The following is a 19,033-nucleotide window of genomic DNA, read 5'->3' as shown; positions in this document are numbered from 1 at the left end:
CCCCCCCCCCCTCCCCTCCTCCCCCTCCACCCGATAAAGCGTGATGCGGTTCACTAGACGATAAAGAAAGCGCTTTAAATCGCGATAAGCACCCGATCACGTAGTCTTTTCAGCGGGGAGCTGTTACTATGAGTGCAGTACAGTTGTTTTCGCGGATAAACTCGGCACTTGTTTTCATTCGTATTCGTTTTTCCCTGATATTACCGATGTACCTGGCAGAACCCTTCGATTTTAGCAATCGAGAATATCTCCACTGTATTTTCCCCCTGGATTTCCGATGCAGCATTCATCCAATTGCGGACCGCACTCCCTTCACCCTTCGATCGGACGAGAAAACATACCCCGAAGACATATCGAAGGGGGAAAAAATCATAAGCGAATTGTGTCTGGAGATTGGTCTTTTGTTATCGTAAGGGGTTGTCTCATCATTGATCCGCTCGGTATATCCCTCCGGCATGACCCCGAAGAGGGCCATCTCCATCAAACACGAACAAATCCCCAGGACTCGTGTGTTGCGCCGGGGGGAATGATCCCTGGTCTAATCAATTTTTCCTCAATTCATTGCGACAAACATCTTGTTACCGTCACTGCTGGCGGTTGTCCCCGGCCATTCGCGCGATGGACAGAAAAGGGCGTCTGTTGAGGGGCTGGCTAATAAGATCACGGGGTCTAACTGAGTGAGAAAAGGGTGACTGGAATTGGAAGGAGAGGGCAACCGGGCTCGGTAACGAACCCGACGTCAAGAGGATAAAGCGAGAGGAGCAATTCGATTGATTGCGCGGACAAATTAACACACAAACGGGGGATTTTATTGAATTACCCTCGGGTTCATAGAGGGAGTTTGAAGAGGGTCTGGAGAATGATGGGTCATTGATCAAAGCGGTATGACAATCATAATTAAAATATTGATATGGGCATTAGACGCTTCTGTCTTGATGAAGGAATGGTCGTTTGGATTGTGGTAAACGCGGATTTATTAGACCAGATGAGTTCCGGTGGCTAGTGGTAAGCATGGAAAAAATCCTCGAATCGGATATACAATATTCCGGAATCAGGAATAAACAAATATTTAATTCTCGATTCCAGAATATCATCCTTAGAATCATCTGTATTGTTTCGATACTCGTTCCTGCACTCGGGCCCCAAAAAAACATTCACATCTTGTCGTTCAATTGCATAAGTTTATTACCAATGTAAGGAATGAGTTTAGCGATACTGTTTGAAGTTCGTTCGATACGATATGCCATCACTCACATTGTTATCTTGATCTTTATTCTTATACCTCACTTTTTGTACATTTATAATTACTTTGTTATTCTTTTTATTGATCCTATTATTGGCCTCTGGCTGTTGGGTCTTGTAAACCTTCTAAATAAATAAATAAATAAATAAATCTTGTCTGACATCTCTGCTATGAACTCTGGAAGTCGAGGTTAAAACCAGAGTTTTGACAACATTGTCCAGTGGGGTCTAGGAGTCTCCCCTGGTTGGAAAATAATCCGGGGACTTCCTCGCATTGAAATACGTTGCGTTTATGAGATGGCATGTACTGACGCCGCGCTACCCCAACTTAAGCAAATTCGAATTCAAGTAAATTTAAGTAAACTAATCCCATTGTTAAATTTAATTAATAATTTTAAGTAAATTAAATTCGGACGGCGCGTCGTCAGTACATGCCATCTCTTATAGGAGGAAGTCGCCGGAATATTATTCCAGAATTGAGGATAGAATACTTCGGATTCCGGAATATTATTCTAGAATCAAGAATTAAATATTTTGGATTCCGGAATACTATATACCCGATTCGAGGATATTTTTTTCCGTGAGAGGAATCACAACAAAAACGAATGTCTGAACTTCACACACCTTTTGTAGACATTTTTCAGACATTAAAAAACGTCTGAATAAAATCAAATTTTGTCTGAATATCAAACGTGAATTAAGATGTTTAGGCACCTGTTGGTCTGAAATTCAGACAAATTGTCATTTTATTTAAACGTCTTTTTAGTCTCTGAAAATTGTCCACAAAAATGTGTCTGAAATTCAGGCATTCGTTTTCGCTGTGAAGTATCCATCAAATGTATTCTTGAATCATACCGCTGAACGATTGATGCTAATCGATCAACGACGGGCAGCTAGAAAGTGGAAGTTAAAAATGGAAGATCTATAAAGACACCTGATCTTAGCAATTTACAAGTCTCCTATACAGTTTTGGAAGAATACAAATGATTAAGGTTTTCTAGAACAACCGTGAACATTCATGAAAATCCAATTAGTTACATAACCGATTTGTCCAATTTACAGTTATCATTTTCAATAAACATCAATCCTCTATCCATCAACACCGGGTCGCGCATCCCCCGGCTAAATTCAGAGGTCATTAATTAAAGTGGGGTACTGCAATCATAATTAAAATATTGATACAGCCATTAGCCGCTTCTGCCTTGAACACCTAATGTCCATTGGGACAGTAGCAAACGCGGTTCGATTGGACTCAACCCGTGTCTGGCGGCGCTAGCCAATGCTGAATGTGCCAAGAGGGATGCATTCATCGAACGTATCCTTGAATCATCCCAATGAACGATTGATGCTAATCGATCGACGTCGGGTACTGGGCAACCGCTACAAACTCCATCACGAGCTACCCTCAGCACTTTGTCACAGCAGATATGACTGCGCTGACTACGATGGAGATAATACGACTTGATGTTTTCAGACGTCGTAAAACAAAATGTATGCTCTCCCTCGGGCATTACTGTGACTACCTCCAGGACGTGAGTGAAAGAGAGAGCAGCCAAGATGGGTGGAGATCGGTTGAGGTAGCCGACCTGATGTTAATCACTTCAGTATTGCAAAGTGTTTACTGGTGAGAAATATATACGTGGTAGCGCGGCAATAGCCCCTGCAGGGCATCAAGACATATTTTCCCACACAATCCTCACAATTCAATGGTGCACATGTTTCTGCAAGCTACCTTACATCATTCGACCCTACGACAGCTAAGCTATCTCATCGAATTAGAAAGAAATCTAAAGGGAAAAAATTCTTCACACCGATGATATACCTCGGGGTCTCTCTGTGATCCCCGAGGGAAATACAGAGAGGGGAAAAAAATATTTCACGATTGCATGCACTATATCACAGGGGTTATAGTACCAGATAGCCAAGATTCGAACGTCTCTGTGGCATTAAACGCAGCGGGAGTTCGACTCTGTGTCACGATCGATTCTCGATGGTGGTGGAAACGCGGCTCAATGCTTCGTTGCACCAATAACATATCGTATTATTTTTTATTCAAGGTACATGGGAAGACATTTCCTTTGAGAGACACCGAACAGCTGGAATTTTTGAGGGCTCGTCAATTTGTCACAATGATCCCACTGATTAAAATGATAATCCCGCTGTGGAAAAATACCCATCGAGAGTATACGAGGATCGTGATTAGTTACTGGTGGTGACCAGTCGAATCGAAATCGAAGCCAGATAAAGTGGGCATTCTCCAAAGGCGATAAATAATCGACTTAACACCTCATGCCTCTACCCAACACCAAAATCGTCGTATTCTCACGGCTACTCTTGTCCTCCCCTAATTTATCGACACGAAATCGGCGACACTGTGCATCATCGGAGTGGAATAAATTCAAGTGTACAATTGCAATGATGCGAGATTACCACCGGTGTCTGGGCTTCGTGGTTAGCCATGGGGATTATGCCACTGGGTCTATCCGGCGTGGAGGAACGCGTGTAATAACACCGCCCATGATAATACGCATATTATAATAGTTTTCAGCGGCGAAATGATGTTACCACGTGGCCGATGGACGAGGGTAATAACCCACAGGCCGCAGTAAGACGCAGGCTGAGTAATTATGATGCATCGGAGGGTCTACCGTGGCTGTATACACCTAACTTATCTTGCAGTCGTTAATTTCATAGAGCCCGTGTATTTGTGAATAGGTACATTTTCTGCACTCTTCGTCTCCAACGCATCAAAATGTTTTATACAATTTTTCAGGGGCGTCGAATAACTCCTCTGAAGTATTTTTTTTTTTTCATTTACGTTAAATATTGCTGCAGGTTTTTCTTTTTTAATTGCTTTTGTATTGCATATAGTATAGTTATTTTTGTTAATAAATTAGCAATGTGCTTCCGAACGGATATTTTGCGCGTCATTTCCTTCTATCTTGTAAAATTCATTGTTTATTTCATTTTATTAAGTTGAATAAAATTTATTTTTAACTAATTTTGTCAGATTTTCAACTAGAAAATTTAATAGATTTGAATGTTATCATCATCGTTATTCTTATTATCCCTTTTCTTCTATACAACCGATTGCCTTTTTTACAGTTCTATCTCTCCCCTCAGCCTTTCGAGAAAATATTAATAGAAAAATGTTATTTATATGTAATTGAATGAATTTGGAACATCATAAAAAATCAAATCAACCAATATAGCTATCGGAGTCATCTTTTAACTTCGACTTAATGGCATTAAAACAAACATTTTAAGCTATGATTGAATTCATTTGAAGCGTGATATTAAAAGATATCCCCAGAATTTTGAGTTTCAAAAATTACAAAATTTTTGCCAATTTTTAAATAAAAATCAAAATGATGATTATTGCTATCGCCTTCATCTTCGAGCTCGGTCGGAAGGACATTCAAACAATTTTTTCAAGTCATCATTCAATCAACTCAGAATATTTTTTTTTCCATTATTGCGGGACAACCGATTTTTGCAAAAATTCGAAAGTTCCAAAAACTAACGGATAAATTGAATTTTAATTAATGGAGATCGATAGAGCTCAACAATACCTGCATTTGAAAAAAAAAAGATTCTATTTCATCCATTAATTAGCGAACAATTGAAGAAAAACTTTGTTACATACGTACACACATACACACACGGACGGACGAGGTCTAAAAATTGTATTTTCAGACTTTTGGATCACAGTGGGTCGATATAACACAAAAAATCAAAAACTTAAATTTGAAGGATGACAAAGCTTCTATTTGGAAGCAAAAACCGATGTAACTTTTTTTGTTATCGATCTGTTCGGCTATAATTTAACTTTAGTTAAAACTAACTATAATTTAACATAGTTATTACTATAGCTATAGCTATGGTGAATGAGTGCCTATAATTACAAATAGTCATTTATAACTATTTCTACAGATATAAATATAACTACACGGAGCGAAATGTTTAGTAAAAATTACGGAACTCACAGTTCGCTCATCGATTACGGAATCGACTCAGAAAATTTAAGTGACAATATCGTAATTTTTCACAGGAGATTCAGATAAAAATTACGGTACGCTCTGGAAAAATTCCATGACAGTTCCGTAAAATTTCCTACAACCACATTTCGCTCCGGAATTACGGAAAAGATACGTAATTTTTATTGAATAGTTCTCTCCGTGTTTACCTAAACATCTCCCAAAATTAGCAGCGTAAAACTTGTAATTTTTCCCATCTTCCAGACAATTTCCATAATGAGTCAATTTCTTAAAAATCGCCAGAATGGCCGCTAGAGGGCTAACACATGGTGAAAAGGGAGGTACAAATCCCACCACTAGGCCTTTATCCCTCCCCAATGCCGTGTATAAGAAAAATGAAGAGAATGACTAATTGGTGAAAAAATCGCTCACATCATACTTGAATAATCCCTTACACCGCTGGTCTGGTTTACCCTCATCCGGTCCATCCAATGACCAGTTCAAGACCTTCAAGACCAGAAAAATCGGAACAAATAAATATCAAGAAGTAAAACGTGAAGACAATCGACGAGAGCGCGGTTCGATCGAACATTTCAAAGGCAAGTTGGAGACTCTTATAAACACACACCGAGGACTTCCTGCTCATGGTGAGCCACAGTGGATGCAGCAGTTAACCATCGGTATTATAATAGGGTACGCATTATAAATAATGAATAGCGTAAAACCATAATGAAATGATTTATCGTTTCTATACTCAGCGGGCTGCTGGCAATGGCTTCTTTTTGGCCTCTCCTACTCCCCCTCCGTCTCCATTCCACCACAACCAAACTTCGAATGGGCCTCGGCTGATTAAGTGTAGTGTAGCACCATTCTCTGTTATTCAATGCTATAAATCTACCCGTGAATACACATATAAACGTGCATTGGGTGGCACCATGGGGTGCCCTACCATGGAAAACTGGTGGGTCTTGGGATGAGGTCCATGATCAAGGTGATTGTCATTGTGGAAGGTCATTCCCTGCGTCACCAGGGATTAATGGTGCATCGATGTGTTGGCATGTTTCAGTGGGTACTTGGTGCATCAAAGAACGGGTGATACCCAACTGGTTAACCAGTTGGAAATGCAGCCCCCCACCTCCCCACCATGTGCTAATGCCCGGAAGGCCTACTCAATGCTATCCAAGCCAACTTCCAAGAGTATCCACACATGATTCGTGACCGTGAATCTCTAATCGAACGATAAATTCCATTTGCAAATCCTATTTGTAAAGTTGTAACGCTGGAGGTACTCAGGAACGCTGAGTGAGAGGGGTGCATAATCCGATGGTTTGCATATTTGTGCATCCTGATATCGACAGTTTATACATGATGATTAATCTGGTACATTGGGGTTGGGAAAACGGAAATGGTGGGTAGCACGTGGAGAGGAGGGAATAATTCAGTCTTATTCTGGATTATTGTATGTAAGGTTCATTAATTTGTTTAATGATGCAGAAAAAAAAGAATTTTTGTATTGCTCTGGTTTTTTACTGTTCTTTATAGTCACATACGTGGCCGGTTGATATCGATCATTTTTGGGATAGGCAGGAGCAGGTCAGTATCCATACCAATGTTGGGCGGCGTCTGCGCGTCGTGTGTTAATCAGTGGTTATTTTTTTAATATTCTAATACATTTTAATTTTTTTTAATATTTTAACCAATGTTAATTCACGCCAATTTTGGTTATTTTTTTTAGTTTTTCGATTGAATTCAACACATTGAATCGCATAAAGTGTCATTTGAATTGAATACATTATTCTTTATTTATGACTTTTTAAGTTAGTTAAGATTTTTCATTGGTTTTTGGTTGATTCTATTAAAAAATTTCGCAATGGATTTGCGGTTTTTTTTTTGTCATTGAAAATGTTCGATAGAAAATATTGTGTAGAAAAAAAGCTGTTAAAATTGAGATATCTATGTGAAGTTTTTCTATAGAAATTCCGCACCTCCAATTTCCCGAGTTTTTTCGTTGATTTTTTTTTCGATTTGTTCAATAAAAATCCAATAGAATTTCCTATCGAATTCGTTACGGTTTTCTATGAAATTTTATCGTGCGTGAATCCCTATTCACAATAGACCAGGTTAATTGAAATAATTCGAAACGTAATAGTCTCACAATACTGCAATTTTAGCTAAATAAAAATTCCTTGACGGCAGTAATATAATTTACCTCTAAAGTTTCCCACAAAAACTCTCGCCCTTCTTTCCCCATACAGGAAGAGTAGCAAACTTGGCCACTAGCAATGCGAGAAGATGTAATATATTCTGGGAAACGCACAGTTGATTGCACCGACTGAAACTGTTGAATATTTACAAGATCAGTCGTTGATGTCGATTTTTCAGTGTGTTCTGTATCATTCAACGATTGAGAATGAGAGGGAAAAAAATGAAGGCGCGGCCAATGAAACGAGTAGTTTTGATATTTACTGTTGGCAATGGGTTTTCGCCTGGGGATGGTCTTAATCTGTCCGGCCGCCTCTCGTCGATGATCCTTGGGTGTGATTATCAATTAGCTTCGGCGCTGTGTTATTATTAGAGCGCATTAATGGCGTCACACCGAGACTGAGTTATGGGCCGCATATACCCTGCGGGTGGTTATCCGTTACGCTCCCTAGAATACATACGGTGCGTAATGCATTGTTAGTCACGGCAATCTTGTGGCTACGCCAGTGGCTTGTTTTTTTTCCACTCGAGATATCTCAATACGAATCTTTATCATTGATGACCGTTACTTCTGGTTTTGACATCTTCAGTCATTTTGTATGTCTCAGTTGATACGTGGGGAGATGCGATCGGTGGAATTGCTTTGTTGGATTTATTTTTTTGTTGACATTGTCCTTCCGGGCTGTTGAAAAATGGGAATTGAACAGAAGAGTGATATAGACTGCAGTTTGGGGAGAAATGGGATAAAACTTTTACAATCTACAGAGAAAAAAGTGCTGATTTTCAGGAACTTATCACTGATTTTCAGAAATCTATTAGCAAAGAATGGGGATCTTGATAAATTAGTGATGATGTCACTGGAAATTAATGTTAATGTCTGTAAAAATTGGTGACAAAATCACAAAATTTCTGAATTTCGTACTCGTGAATCCTTAAGGGTATTCAACTTCGGCTATTTTTTCTCCAGTGAAATGCTTTCCTACTTTTACAGTCGAACATCATAGCTTTCATTTGAGCCCCATTTGACTCAGAGTTTCCGGAAATTTGACAATGATTTTATTATTTAAATTTTGTAGGTCTGAATTTTAATCTCGATATTGAACCGTCAGAAAACATTTAAAAAATCGGCAAAAAAAAAAATTAGAAAGTTTACTTTTGAAGGAAGATTGATGAAATAATTTCAAGAGTGCAATCTTTTAAAATTATGAACATTTTTTATAAATAATTTATAAACAATGAATGCTTTCAAAAAATCATAGTTCTGTGCAAAATAGGATTTGAATGACGCTGAATATTCATGATTTTTTTCAAAATTTTCTCACGCAATTTATTTGACAAATTTGATCATTGAAAATGGTTAATTCTATGGGGTGAATCTAGTAATTAAGTATCCTTAATATACAATAAAAAAAAGTATCTTTATGTCGCGCCGTGCAATAAGTCGAGTTTCTGCACGACTTGACATAAAATATTATAGAGCACTCGGTAATAAATTTCGTTTTCAACGAATGTGTGTACAGACCTCGCCTTCGGCTCGGCCTGTAAACTACACATTCGTTGAAAACGAAATTTGTGCCCTTGTACTCTAATGTACTATTAATAATTGGGAACGGATGGCTGAAGATCAGTGACATGTCCCTGAAACTCAAAACTTTTGTCTCTCTGCGTTACTAAAATTTTCAGGTAATTTAAAATTCAAGAATATCAGCAGCTAAATTTTTCTAATTTTTGCTGAAGGCTGTGAAGGATGTTTCATTGAATTTTCCAGCGCATTATATTCCCCTAAATTTCAAGCAATTTCGTCATTGAAAATTGAAATTTCATGGAAAATTTCAATGAAAACTGTAAATTTTACTTCAATTGCTCCATGAAAATGAATAGAAATCAGGAAAACACTGGTAAGAATTTAATGTTTTGCTTGAAAATTCGCTTAATTTAAGAGATTGTCATTTTCCTGTAGCTTCAAAATTTTGAATTCCATCTAATGGTTAGCGAAAGCTGAAATTTCATCATTTTGTTCTTCCTAAATCGAATTCAACGTCACTTTCCTAAAAACTGCTATTCAACTGTCTGTGAAATATCCTTTTTTTTCTAGCACTGAATGATTGAACTGGAATTTATAGTTCCCATTGTTTGCCTCAGCCAATGTTATCTATTCAATGCTCTAGAGTGCAGTATTTTTAGCCTGAAGTTGCTTTTTATCAAGAATTCCTCTCCACATAAATTGTGAATATCAGAAGAATAATTTCCGTTGAAATTGTTGTGTTGAATATACTTTCATATAGTTACAACTGATGGCTTGTCGGTATTGATGTAAGCTGCGGTCTCATCTGCGCCAATAGTGAGATATGGCCGTGTTAATTTCCGCAGAATCAAGAGCACAAGCGTGACGCTTATGGGACTATGATTGAATACGTTGCGAGAAATACACCACACCCTGCAGTGAGATAGATATTGATTCTGTTTTGCCGTGATGATAAAATCCATTATGCTGATCGACAGCCGTTGATTGAAGATAACAGTGCATTCAAAATACTGATTTATCGGGGATGAAAAATGGAATATCGGGTAGAGTAGCGGGTGAACGAACGGAGGATTTTTTAATTAAATTCTCGCGCTAGGCCCTCCTTTGATTCCCTTCATGTTCAATCGTATTTCGGTCTCTTTGACGTGATATTTAATAGGAATTTGTAGGTTGGAGGATGATATCGACTGACAGCCATTAATTAATGAGCTCATGAATTTTAGAGGAAATCATTCCGACGTTTTTCGTTCAGTTTCAAATAAAAATTCATTCTTATTTTACGAAAAATTTACTAATTAGTTTTAGCCGAAAATATCTCTAAATTTATTTCAATATCAATACAAGAATGTCAAAACATTTCATAATAATTGATCGATTAAAATCCGAATCAATTCCAAAATATCAGTAATAATAAATGGGAGTCAGTTCATGTTAATCAATGTATATTAATTTGTTGCAGTTTCATTGAAATTTCAAGCGACGTTTTTGAAATATGGAATATTCCTACAATTATATTCAAGCGGAAAACGGATGGTACATCCATTTTTGATGGAAGAAGAATTATCGAACAAAATATTTGACATTTCACTCGATTATTTCCTTTCTCAATGTCAAACATCAACATCAACTCGAACTAGTCGCAAGTATTCATCCATCCATTATCATCGACCAAATCAATGTCCCAATGGGAAGATGAATAGAAAGTGAACAATGAAAACAATCATGTACATCCGAATAAATTGAGTTACTTATACGTTCGCTGAGTTCTGTTGTGTCTTAAAATTTTATTTTGAGACATTAACAATGACTTAGATTTGGGGTGGGGGGTGGGTAAGGGGGGGGGGGTGCATTCGGAATTCCAAGCCAAAAAAACGGAGTCGGTGAGTTTTTCAAAAATATCTCCGAAACTAAGGGAGATAGGAAGCCAAAAAACGGAGGATATCCCCTATAAAAGGGTCCCCTATAAAAGGGGACCTTTCTATCCGTCTCTATTTTTTCAGCCGTAATGCCCCGAGTGCTCCAAACGTGTCGAAAATTTTGCGATATTTTTGTTGCATAGCAACGAGAGGAAGAAGTTTTGCAAAAATTTCCCGATCGTTGATATGCCAGAAAACTTGAGCAAAATTTTCTACAATTTTGGACCACAAGGGGCATTCATTTGGATTATTCCCCCCATCTGAATGTCAATGCCTAGCATACATGACTATGCAACTATGGTATCATACTATAGGGAATCCAATTATCGGAAGTAGTCGTGGTTACTTTTGGCCTTTGGTTAGTGGAACTGCTTCCGATTCTCACAAATTACGATTGTAGAAATCACCATGATCTTATGTACTGCATACAAAAAATTATAGTATCCGTTACACAATAAGCATCAACTAAATTTTTTTGTTACCCGAACTTTCGAATCAAACTTTTCTCTCAGTCTAGTAGATAAATTACTCGAATTAACCCACGCGATAAACAATCCTCAATTCCCCAATTACTTTTCTCCCTCCAAAACATTCCGTCAAAAGTACAAAAAAAATTTAATTCCCTTGTTGGATCAACTCCAACTAGTCACAAGTATTCTATCCATTATAATCCATTATCATCGATCGAAACAATGTACCAATGGGACGCTGAATAGAAAGTCAACAATCAAAACAATCATGTACATCCGAATAAATTGAGTTACTTACACGTTGGCCGAGTCCTGTTGGGTCTTGTCAGCGGGATCCATGGTCTCTGCGGTGGATGATTCGCTGTTACTGAAACCATACAAGCGAACAAACGTCAATTATCGTTACACCAGTTCTGTTACTCAACCATCTAGTTACCCAGTTAAATTGTTACTCCACATTTTCGGAAAACTAGCAGTGTGGAATCAGGGGAAAGCACGTAACGAGATATTACCGCATCAACACAATGCAGCTGAATCATTTAAAACCAACGTTGTTCCCCGTACAATTGAATTTTCAGTCTATTTTCATTGGAATTTTAGTAATTCAATTAAACGCTCTCGCGAGAATATTCCCGTCGCCCCTTTCCTCTCTACCAACTAAATGCGTGGGAGAACGTGCCGTGAATTTCGACGAATGAGAATGAATTACGCAGGGCGCATTATCCGATAATAAATCCCGTGCATTGGAAATTACCATAAGCCCCCACTCACGTATTGACAAAAAAGCAATATCTAAAAGCAAAAAAAAGTCGAATTTTAATTCATAAAAATTATAATGCTCTCAACCGAGAGCTTCAACTTCATCGTGAGAACGATACAGTTTATGCCATAATAATCCCTTGTCACGCGATGCCCAACAAACCCCCTGGTATTATCCCCTTGGAAGCACTTACGTTCTCATTTTCATGAAAATAGGGTAGACAAATTTCAGTTCTTAATTTTCATTGTAAAAAAAAACACAACAGTTTTTTCCTCAATTATTTGATAATACAGTATCGAAGTGAAACAGCATACCGCAAATGATATGGTGATATATAATGGCATATATTCGAAGAAGGGACAGAGAGGGTTGTGTCTAACGACTCCTTGAGAGTCACATTAACGACTACCAAGCAAGTCCTCCTCTGCGTAATTCAGCCTTGACATGAATGAGGGTACATTAGACCTCCCTTCTATTCATACATCTGCGTACGTAGGAGGTGGAAGATGGTTGTAGAGAAAGTATCGTCGTTAGAGTATTAATGTTGAAGGAGGGGTGGGGGGGGGGGCACTGGCATACAGTCAAGTGTAATCAGAATTAACAATTCAGACCGTCTGGTTCGTTAGGCTCGAAGGTATGGGATATGGTGGAGGATTTTGACATTAAAGGGTCTCCGTGGCGGCCATCACCCCGAAGCTTTCCGGTGAGACGTCACTGAACTCTGAGACATAGCTTTTGAGTGGACGAAGACGGTGGTGTGGGTGGAGCGGAGGCATCTGTGAATGGTGAATGAAATGTTGGTGCATCTAGCGGATTCTTTTATGCTTTCACTGAAATGGTCAGTGGTCCTTGCAGATGCTGGGGACGATGTCGAAACCAAAGGATCAAAGCTTGCTTCCTTGGAATAGGACGGGACTATTTCCCTTTCATTATTGAATCATTGGCTCGACTGTTCAAGGATATGGTAAAGTGTTTTGGCTTTGAAGAGCTCTACAGATATCTACAGATACCAAGATAGTGGTGCTGGTGGAGTGGAGGCACCTGTGAATGGTGAATGAGCTGTTGATGCATCCTGTGATTCTCTTATGTTTCTGTTCAAATGTTCAGGGATTTTTAGAGATTTTACGACATCTCAAGTTAAACATGCTTGCAGATTTGATTACACAAGTTCTTCTAAATTTCCACGTTACGTTGGACGCATCTCAATTTCAAAATACCAAAACTCCCTTTTCTTTCAACAGACAGGTATCATAACTCTTTTATTATTCTAGTACTGATGCACATTAAATAATTGACACCGCTGTCCAAGTTTTACGAGTGAATGAGATGCTGGTGCATCTGGCGGATTCTTTTACGCTTTTATTCAAATGGGCAGTGATGCTTGGATACAGGAGATACTGAGGACGAAGCCGAAGCCAAAGGATCAAAGTTGTTGAATACTGAATGGTGTTGATGAATATTTTGATTCTCTCATCTTCAACTAAAGAACAAGTTTATAATCATTGCATTACATGATACGCATCCGATCATATTAAATATACCTACAAAGTTGATTACATGAGTTCTTCTTGTGAATTTCCAACCTATGTTGGATGCATCTCAACTCCAAAATCCCAAAACTCCCATTTGCCTCAGCAGAAAGGTATCATCACCCTTCTATTATTCCAGTACAAATGGCCCGAAAATTGCGAGCAACTTTCATGAAACAATTCCTCTCCATTGAATAATTGACACAGCTGTCCAAGTTTTACGAGTGAACCCTGTGCCCCTAAAATATTCAACGAGTTAGCGCTGACGCCCGGCAAATTGCTAAATGCTGCAGTACCCAGTGAGAACACCCATGTGTTACAGTGTTTAACTTTTGTCTATGAAAACTGGAATTAAATTCTGCAGCCCATAGTGTATGAGAATTCACCGTTATATCACGTGTAGTTATACACAATCTGATTGTGGCTTCTTATAGCTACCTCTTGTTTTATAATAATTATATTCTCCTGTACCCTGACAGACCACCTCGGGTCCATCACCAACGACATTCTATCTTCGTTTAACACCTGACTTGGCAACATTTTCAGTGACATATATCAGGAAGTGTAGATAGCATTTACAGTGCCGAGCGAGGCACTATAATTGCAGAGCGATGAGTATAACCCATACACTCGTGGAATCACCCAGTAGATGCACAAAAGCAGAGTGAAGAATGAGATATGAAGTGGTGTGTGAAATGAGTCAGTGAATACTGCGGGTAGATACCAACTTGTGAGCCTTCATTAAGCTTGTTTATTACATCAGTCTCGCTCTGACCCTGCAGACGTTTTTCCATACACACCGGGGCCTCGTCATTATAATAATAAATAATTAACTCTAGTTTGTAAATAATTAAGCCTCATGCACGGTTATTTTTTTGCCCCTGACCACCACACTCGAACGAACTCGCCTATTATTTATTTTTCCTTGCAGTGCGTACTAGTGCTTTTTTTTACGGTCAAGGAGATTATTCTGATTTTTTTATTGGATTAATTAAACGAATCATCAGGGGTTATTGCTTTGTGTTTACGTTTTGTAAATAGATTTTCATTCAAATCCCTTCTTCGCTGTTAATGTCAAACGTTATCGAAATAAATAATACCGTATTTTAAGATTTTAAAATAAAAGTCTCGAAGTTAACTTTTAAAAGTCTTAATTTGAGAAATTTGAAAATCTCAATTTGAAACTTCCACAAGTCTCAATTTGAAATCATAAGACTCAAAATGAAAGTCGTTTTTTTGGATGATACTGTAAAAACTAGTGTCTTTAAGGCGTTTTAATTCATGATATAAATCCTTAGACTTAGTGATGACTGAAATTTCGAATGTCTTAAAATAGGAGATTCTAAAAACAAGACTTGTTTATAATAATGTCTTGGTGTCACCAAATTCAGGACTTGTTTCTTTCTGAATTTATAATACTTAAAAACTATTCAGTCGCTAGTCATTTATGACGGCGCTACTACGATAAAACATCAGCCCCATTAAGACTTGAAATTAGAAGATTGTAAAACATTCAATATTTTTCTAAGAAAAAATACTTTCCATCAGTAGTTTCAATCACAAAATTGTTTTACTTTTGATTGTCGACTCCTGTCAAATTCTCCTCCACAACTCCTAATCAAACTAATTAAAATAATATAACAATAAAAATAGTGATGAAATAAAAATAGTCAAAATCTCTAGTTTGTTTCGTGGAATATGATCGACGACTAATAAAAAATTAATAAAGTATTTTAAAAAACGAAGAGAAAGTCTGGAATACATGTCTTGATGTCTTAATTTCAGACAATAATTATTTTAGCGGATCAACTGCATGAACTGGTTGCAACTTTTGCTTCCTCCCACGCCGTAAACAATTCTCAACCCAACAATTACTTTTTTTCATTCAACACAGCCCGTCAAAAGTAAAAAAAAAATTAATTCCCTTAATGCATCATCCCCTGACCGTAAAATAGATGAAATGAAATGTTTTTTCATTTTTCCGGAAATCTGTTAATCTGTTAAACAACCTCAAAGTGATGAGCGTTGGAGGCTACCCCGGGGGGATTTTCTCGTGGAAACTATGAAAGTGCCTTGAGGAACCAGTCAGGACCCCCGCGGGACTATCACGAAGATTACGTAGGCGACGACGACGCGAGACCTGGAAACCGGCGGAAGAGATATCTTGACGGCAAACTAGACACAGGAACCGGGGGGAGGTGGGGTGGGGGGGGGGCGAAATGGGAACAGGGATGGAAGGTGGACGTGTGACTGCAGATGATCCCTCCGCGACTGAGATAGGGTGAACTGCCCATATGCGGAACACTACCCAAGAACGGAACATTTCTCAGATTTTACGAGATTTCTCAAATTTCGGCCAAGCTATCGATTTGATTTTTTTTTCTAAATTAAGTTTATATCCCTCCTCATGACGTCATCACAAATCTGATCGGCTATCGATTACCTCCTCCTGAATATTGGAGAAAAATCCTAGCAGCAGCCAGTTTGCGGCGATTGATAGTTACGCGTGCCATTTGACGGGTTTTTTTTGAAGCGATGTTTTTTAGATTTTAAATCACAAAATGCGGTAAGTTGTGATTGATATTGATATAAAATCCTTCATTCTTCAATATTTCCATATCAATTTCATCAGAAAAATGCTATTGTATTGAATATATGGGGGTTCCGTCTTTAGGGTTAGTTTTCCACGCAATTCCAAACGAACGGAACACTCATACGGGTGGATACCTATGTCAAGTGGGAATACGGTGATACTGTGGAAAGTGTATTGGCGGTTAATGAACTAATAATTTAATGAAGTTAATCGGAATCNCCGTCTTTAGGGTTAGTTTTCAACGCAATTCCAAACGAACGGAACACTCATACGGGTGGATACCTATGTCAAGTGGGAATACGGTGATACTGTGGAAAGTGTATTGGCGGTTAATGAACTAATAATTTAATGAAGTTAATCGGAATCGTATCCCTAAATTAGTTTATTTTCTTCATTTTTTCGCGTAGATGGCTTCAAAAGGTAAAAACACACGAAAAATACACGAAGAGGAGGGAGAACAATCAGCCAAGGCAGAAGAGGTTAGGAAACCCTCTCAACGGTTTAAATACACAAAAAAAATCTAGAAGAAGCGATTGAGGCTGTGAAATCGGGGAACAGCTCTCTAAATAATGCATCAATTAATTATGGTATCCCCAAAACTACATTGCATTCACGAGTCAACGACTAAGTATCTGGATACTCTCATGGTCATCAGTCTGTATTGACAGTTGGGGAAATCCATCGAAAAGATATAAATTTCGGGAGGAATTGAACAAAATTGTATATTTTCTGATTAATATCCTCCTCGATATGACTTCGCATCAGGAATTAATCTCTCAACGTCACACTAACCTCCAATGTTCCGTAAATGGGCAGACGATGTTCCACTCTTGGCAAAAGTGTTCCGTCCTTGGTATATTCGATGTGCGTGTACTTATTAATTATTTCCAATTATTTCCCATCAAGTGATAGGTTCCTTCATTTTTTCTCAGAAAATAGACTAAATTTGGAATTAGGCAGTATTTTTCTTAAATTTTTCAAGAGAAAATTTCAATATTTCATGACTGTGTAAACTTCTGAAAGGGCTTAAATGTTCCGTAAATGGGCAGTTCACCCTACCCTAATGTGTACGTCAGCCCGTACCCTCCGGAGAGCATTGCCATACGCCGACGGCGAATCCCGTGCAGATTGAGCGGTCAAACTGTTGAAACTTGGTTGGGGGAACTCGGAAAGGGGTAGAAAATGGGTGACACAGCACTGTTACATTGCCGGAAGAGAGTGATACAAGGAATTAGTTCACCTCTCAAGTAATTTAGAGAATACCCGGGGGTGAATTGCAACGAATCGTTTTACATTTCCTGTACACGATTCTTCAAACTGGGGTTTCGTGACGTTTTTTTTGGAATTGCGATTCAGGGGGAAAAGGAAGATGTTGGGCGCAGGAATTTAGATTGAGTGTTCTTTTCAGCCGGAGAAGTCCAATGCACAGAGAGAAATTTGCAGGTTTAGAAAAATTTCATAGGAAAACCCAGTGAATTCGCGAGAAAATTCTGTTGGATTTTTGATGAACTTTCTATTAGTTTTCGGCTGGTTCTATTGATCAATTTCGCAACCCATCTAAATCAATAGAATTCGAGTTGTCAATGAAAGTTATTTTATATTGAAAATCCCTAATTTTCTAAAGTTTTTTGTTTGAATTGTTTTAATAAAAAGAAAAGAAAAATAGAATGGAAAAGAACTTGAAAAATTTATGTCGAGGAATTCTCATAGAAAAAATTGTATAGAAACATGAAATTCCACAGATTTCTACTATGAAATATTTTCTATTGAAAATGGTCTTTCCCCAATAGAATTCTTTATTCGCTAGGTTTGTTTGTTTCGAAATTATTGGTTGATGGCCTATTGTGAATAAAAATTATGAAATCGAATCGAGTTCCCAACAATTTTTTTCTTAATTCAACAACAAAATGCACAGACCCAAAAATTTTCTGTGATTCTATTCCAAAAAATGATGTTTTCCATGTAATAATGCAGAATAATAGAATTTTTCACGTAATTTTATCTCCATAAAGTGAAACCAAGAACATAAAATCCGCCGAACTGAATCAGGCAGACGGATGGAGATTCGACGTGCCGAAAATAGCCAATTTTCATGCAAATTACATATCCCTTGTCCCCATGAAACTAAATGAAAAGAATAAAACGAAAATAAAAAGTGTAAGACCGAAAAAAAAAGATAATAGAACAGACTTGACTGTGAAGTGAGGTATAATTTGGTCAAAAAGACCGTGGATGGAAAATTCACTTTGATAATGAGCTCCACTTTCAACGATGGTAGAGAGACACAGGGGAGAGGAGAAGTACGAGCTGAGAATAATATAACTTGAATATTCCAAGCAAGAGTGAGAGTAGAGTGTGGTTAATTAAACTGAATTTAGGACTTTGAAAGTTGAGTTTTCATCAAAAGTTAAAAGGTAAAAGATACTTGGATAATTACATGATACCTGATCATGACACCCGGCTTAATGATATCACAAGAGTCCCTCCAACTTTGTCAAAAATACTTTCGAGATATATGCGTCAGGTGGATTAAAAAAAATTTCATAAAGAAACTGAATTTATCGTCACTTTTTTCTCTACACACGCACGTGGAATTTAATTAGCGCGGCGGGCTCTTTCAGTATTTCTCCAGACTCCACTATGGATCCTTCGTGTGTCCCGGCATTTAAAATGGAGCCTTGATTGCCTAGATAAAGCCCCGTATAACCACGTGGGTCTACCTTTTGAGTCTCAAACGAGAGTACCTCTGTTTCTCATGGGTTTTCTCAGTTACCGCACGTGTAGTATTCACCCTCATAGCTTGGGGGAGGGGGGGGGGG

General features: G+C 38.1%; 1 protein-coding gene across 4 annotated transcripts in view; it reads right to left on the bottom strand.

The window, feature by feature from the left end:
* Positions 1-19,033, bottom strand: part of LOC107041439 (CCR4-NOT transcription complex subunit 6-like) — a 541,863-nt gene that overhangs the window by 20,868 nt on the left and 501,962 nt on the right. For all 4 annotated transcript variants that reach the window (XM_015262015.1, XM_015262012.1, XM_015262013.1 and 1 more), the window contains one exon: positions 11,631-11,699. In XM_015262015.1, coding sequence (XP_015117501.1) covers positions 11,631-11,699 — 69 coding nt within the window. The remainder of the gene's footprint in view (positions 1-11,630; positions 11,700-19,033) is intronic.

Source organism: Diachasma alloeum, unplaced genomic scaffold (assembly GCF_001412515.2).
Source record: "Diachasma alloeum isolate Michigan unplaced genomic scaffold, Dall2.0 Dall_scaffold_00365, whole genome shotgun sequence".
NCBI lineage: Eukaryota > Metazoa > Arthropoda > Insecta > Hymenoptera > Braconidae > Diachasma > Diachasma alloeum.
This window is presented reverse-complemented; position numbering and strand designations above follow the sequence as displayed.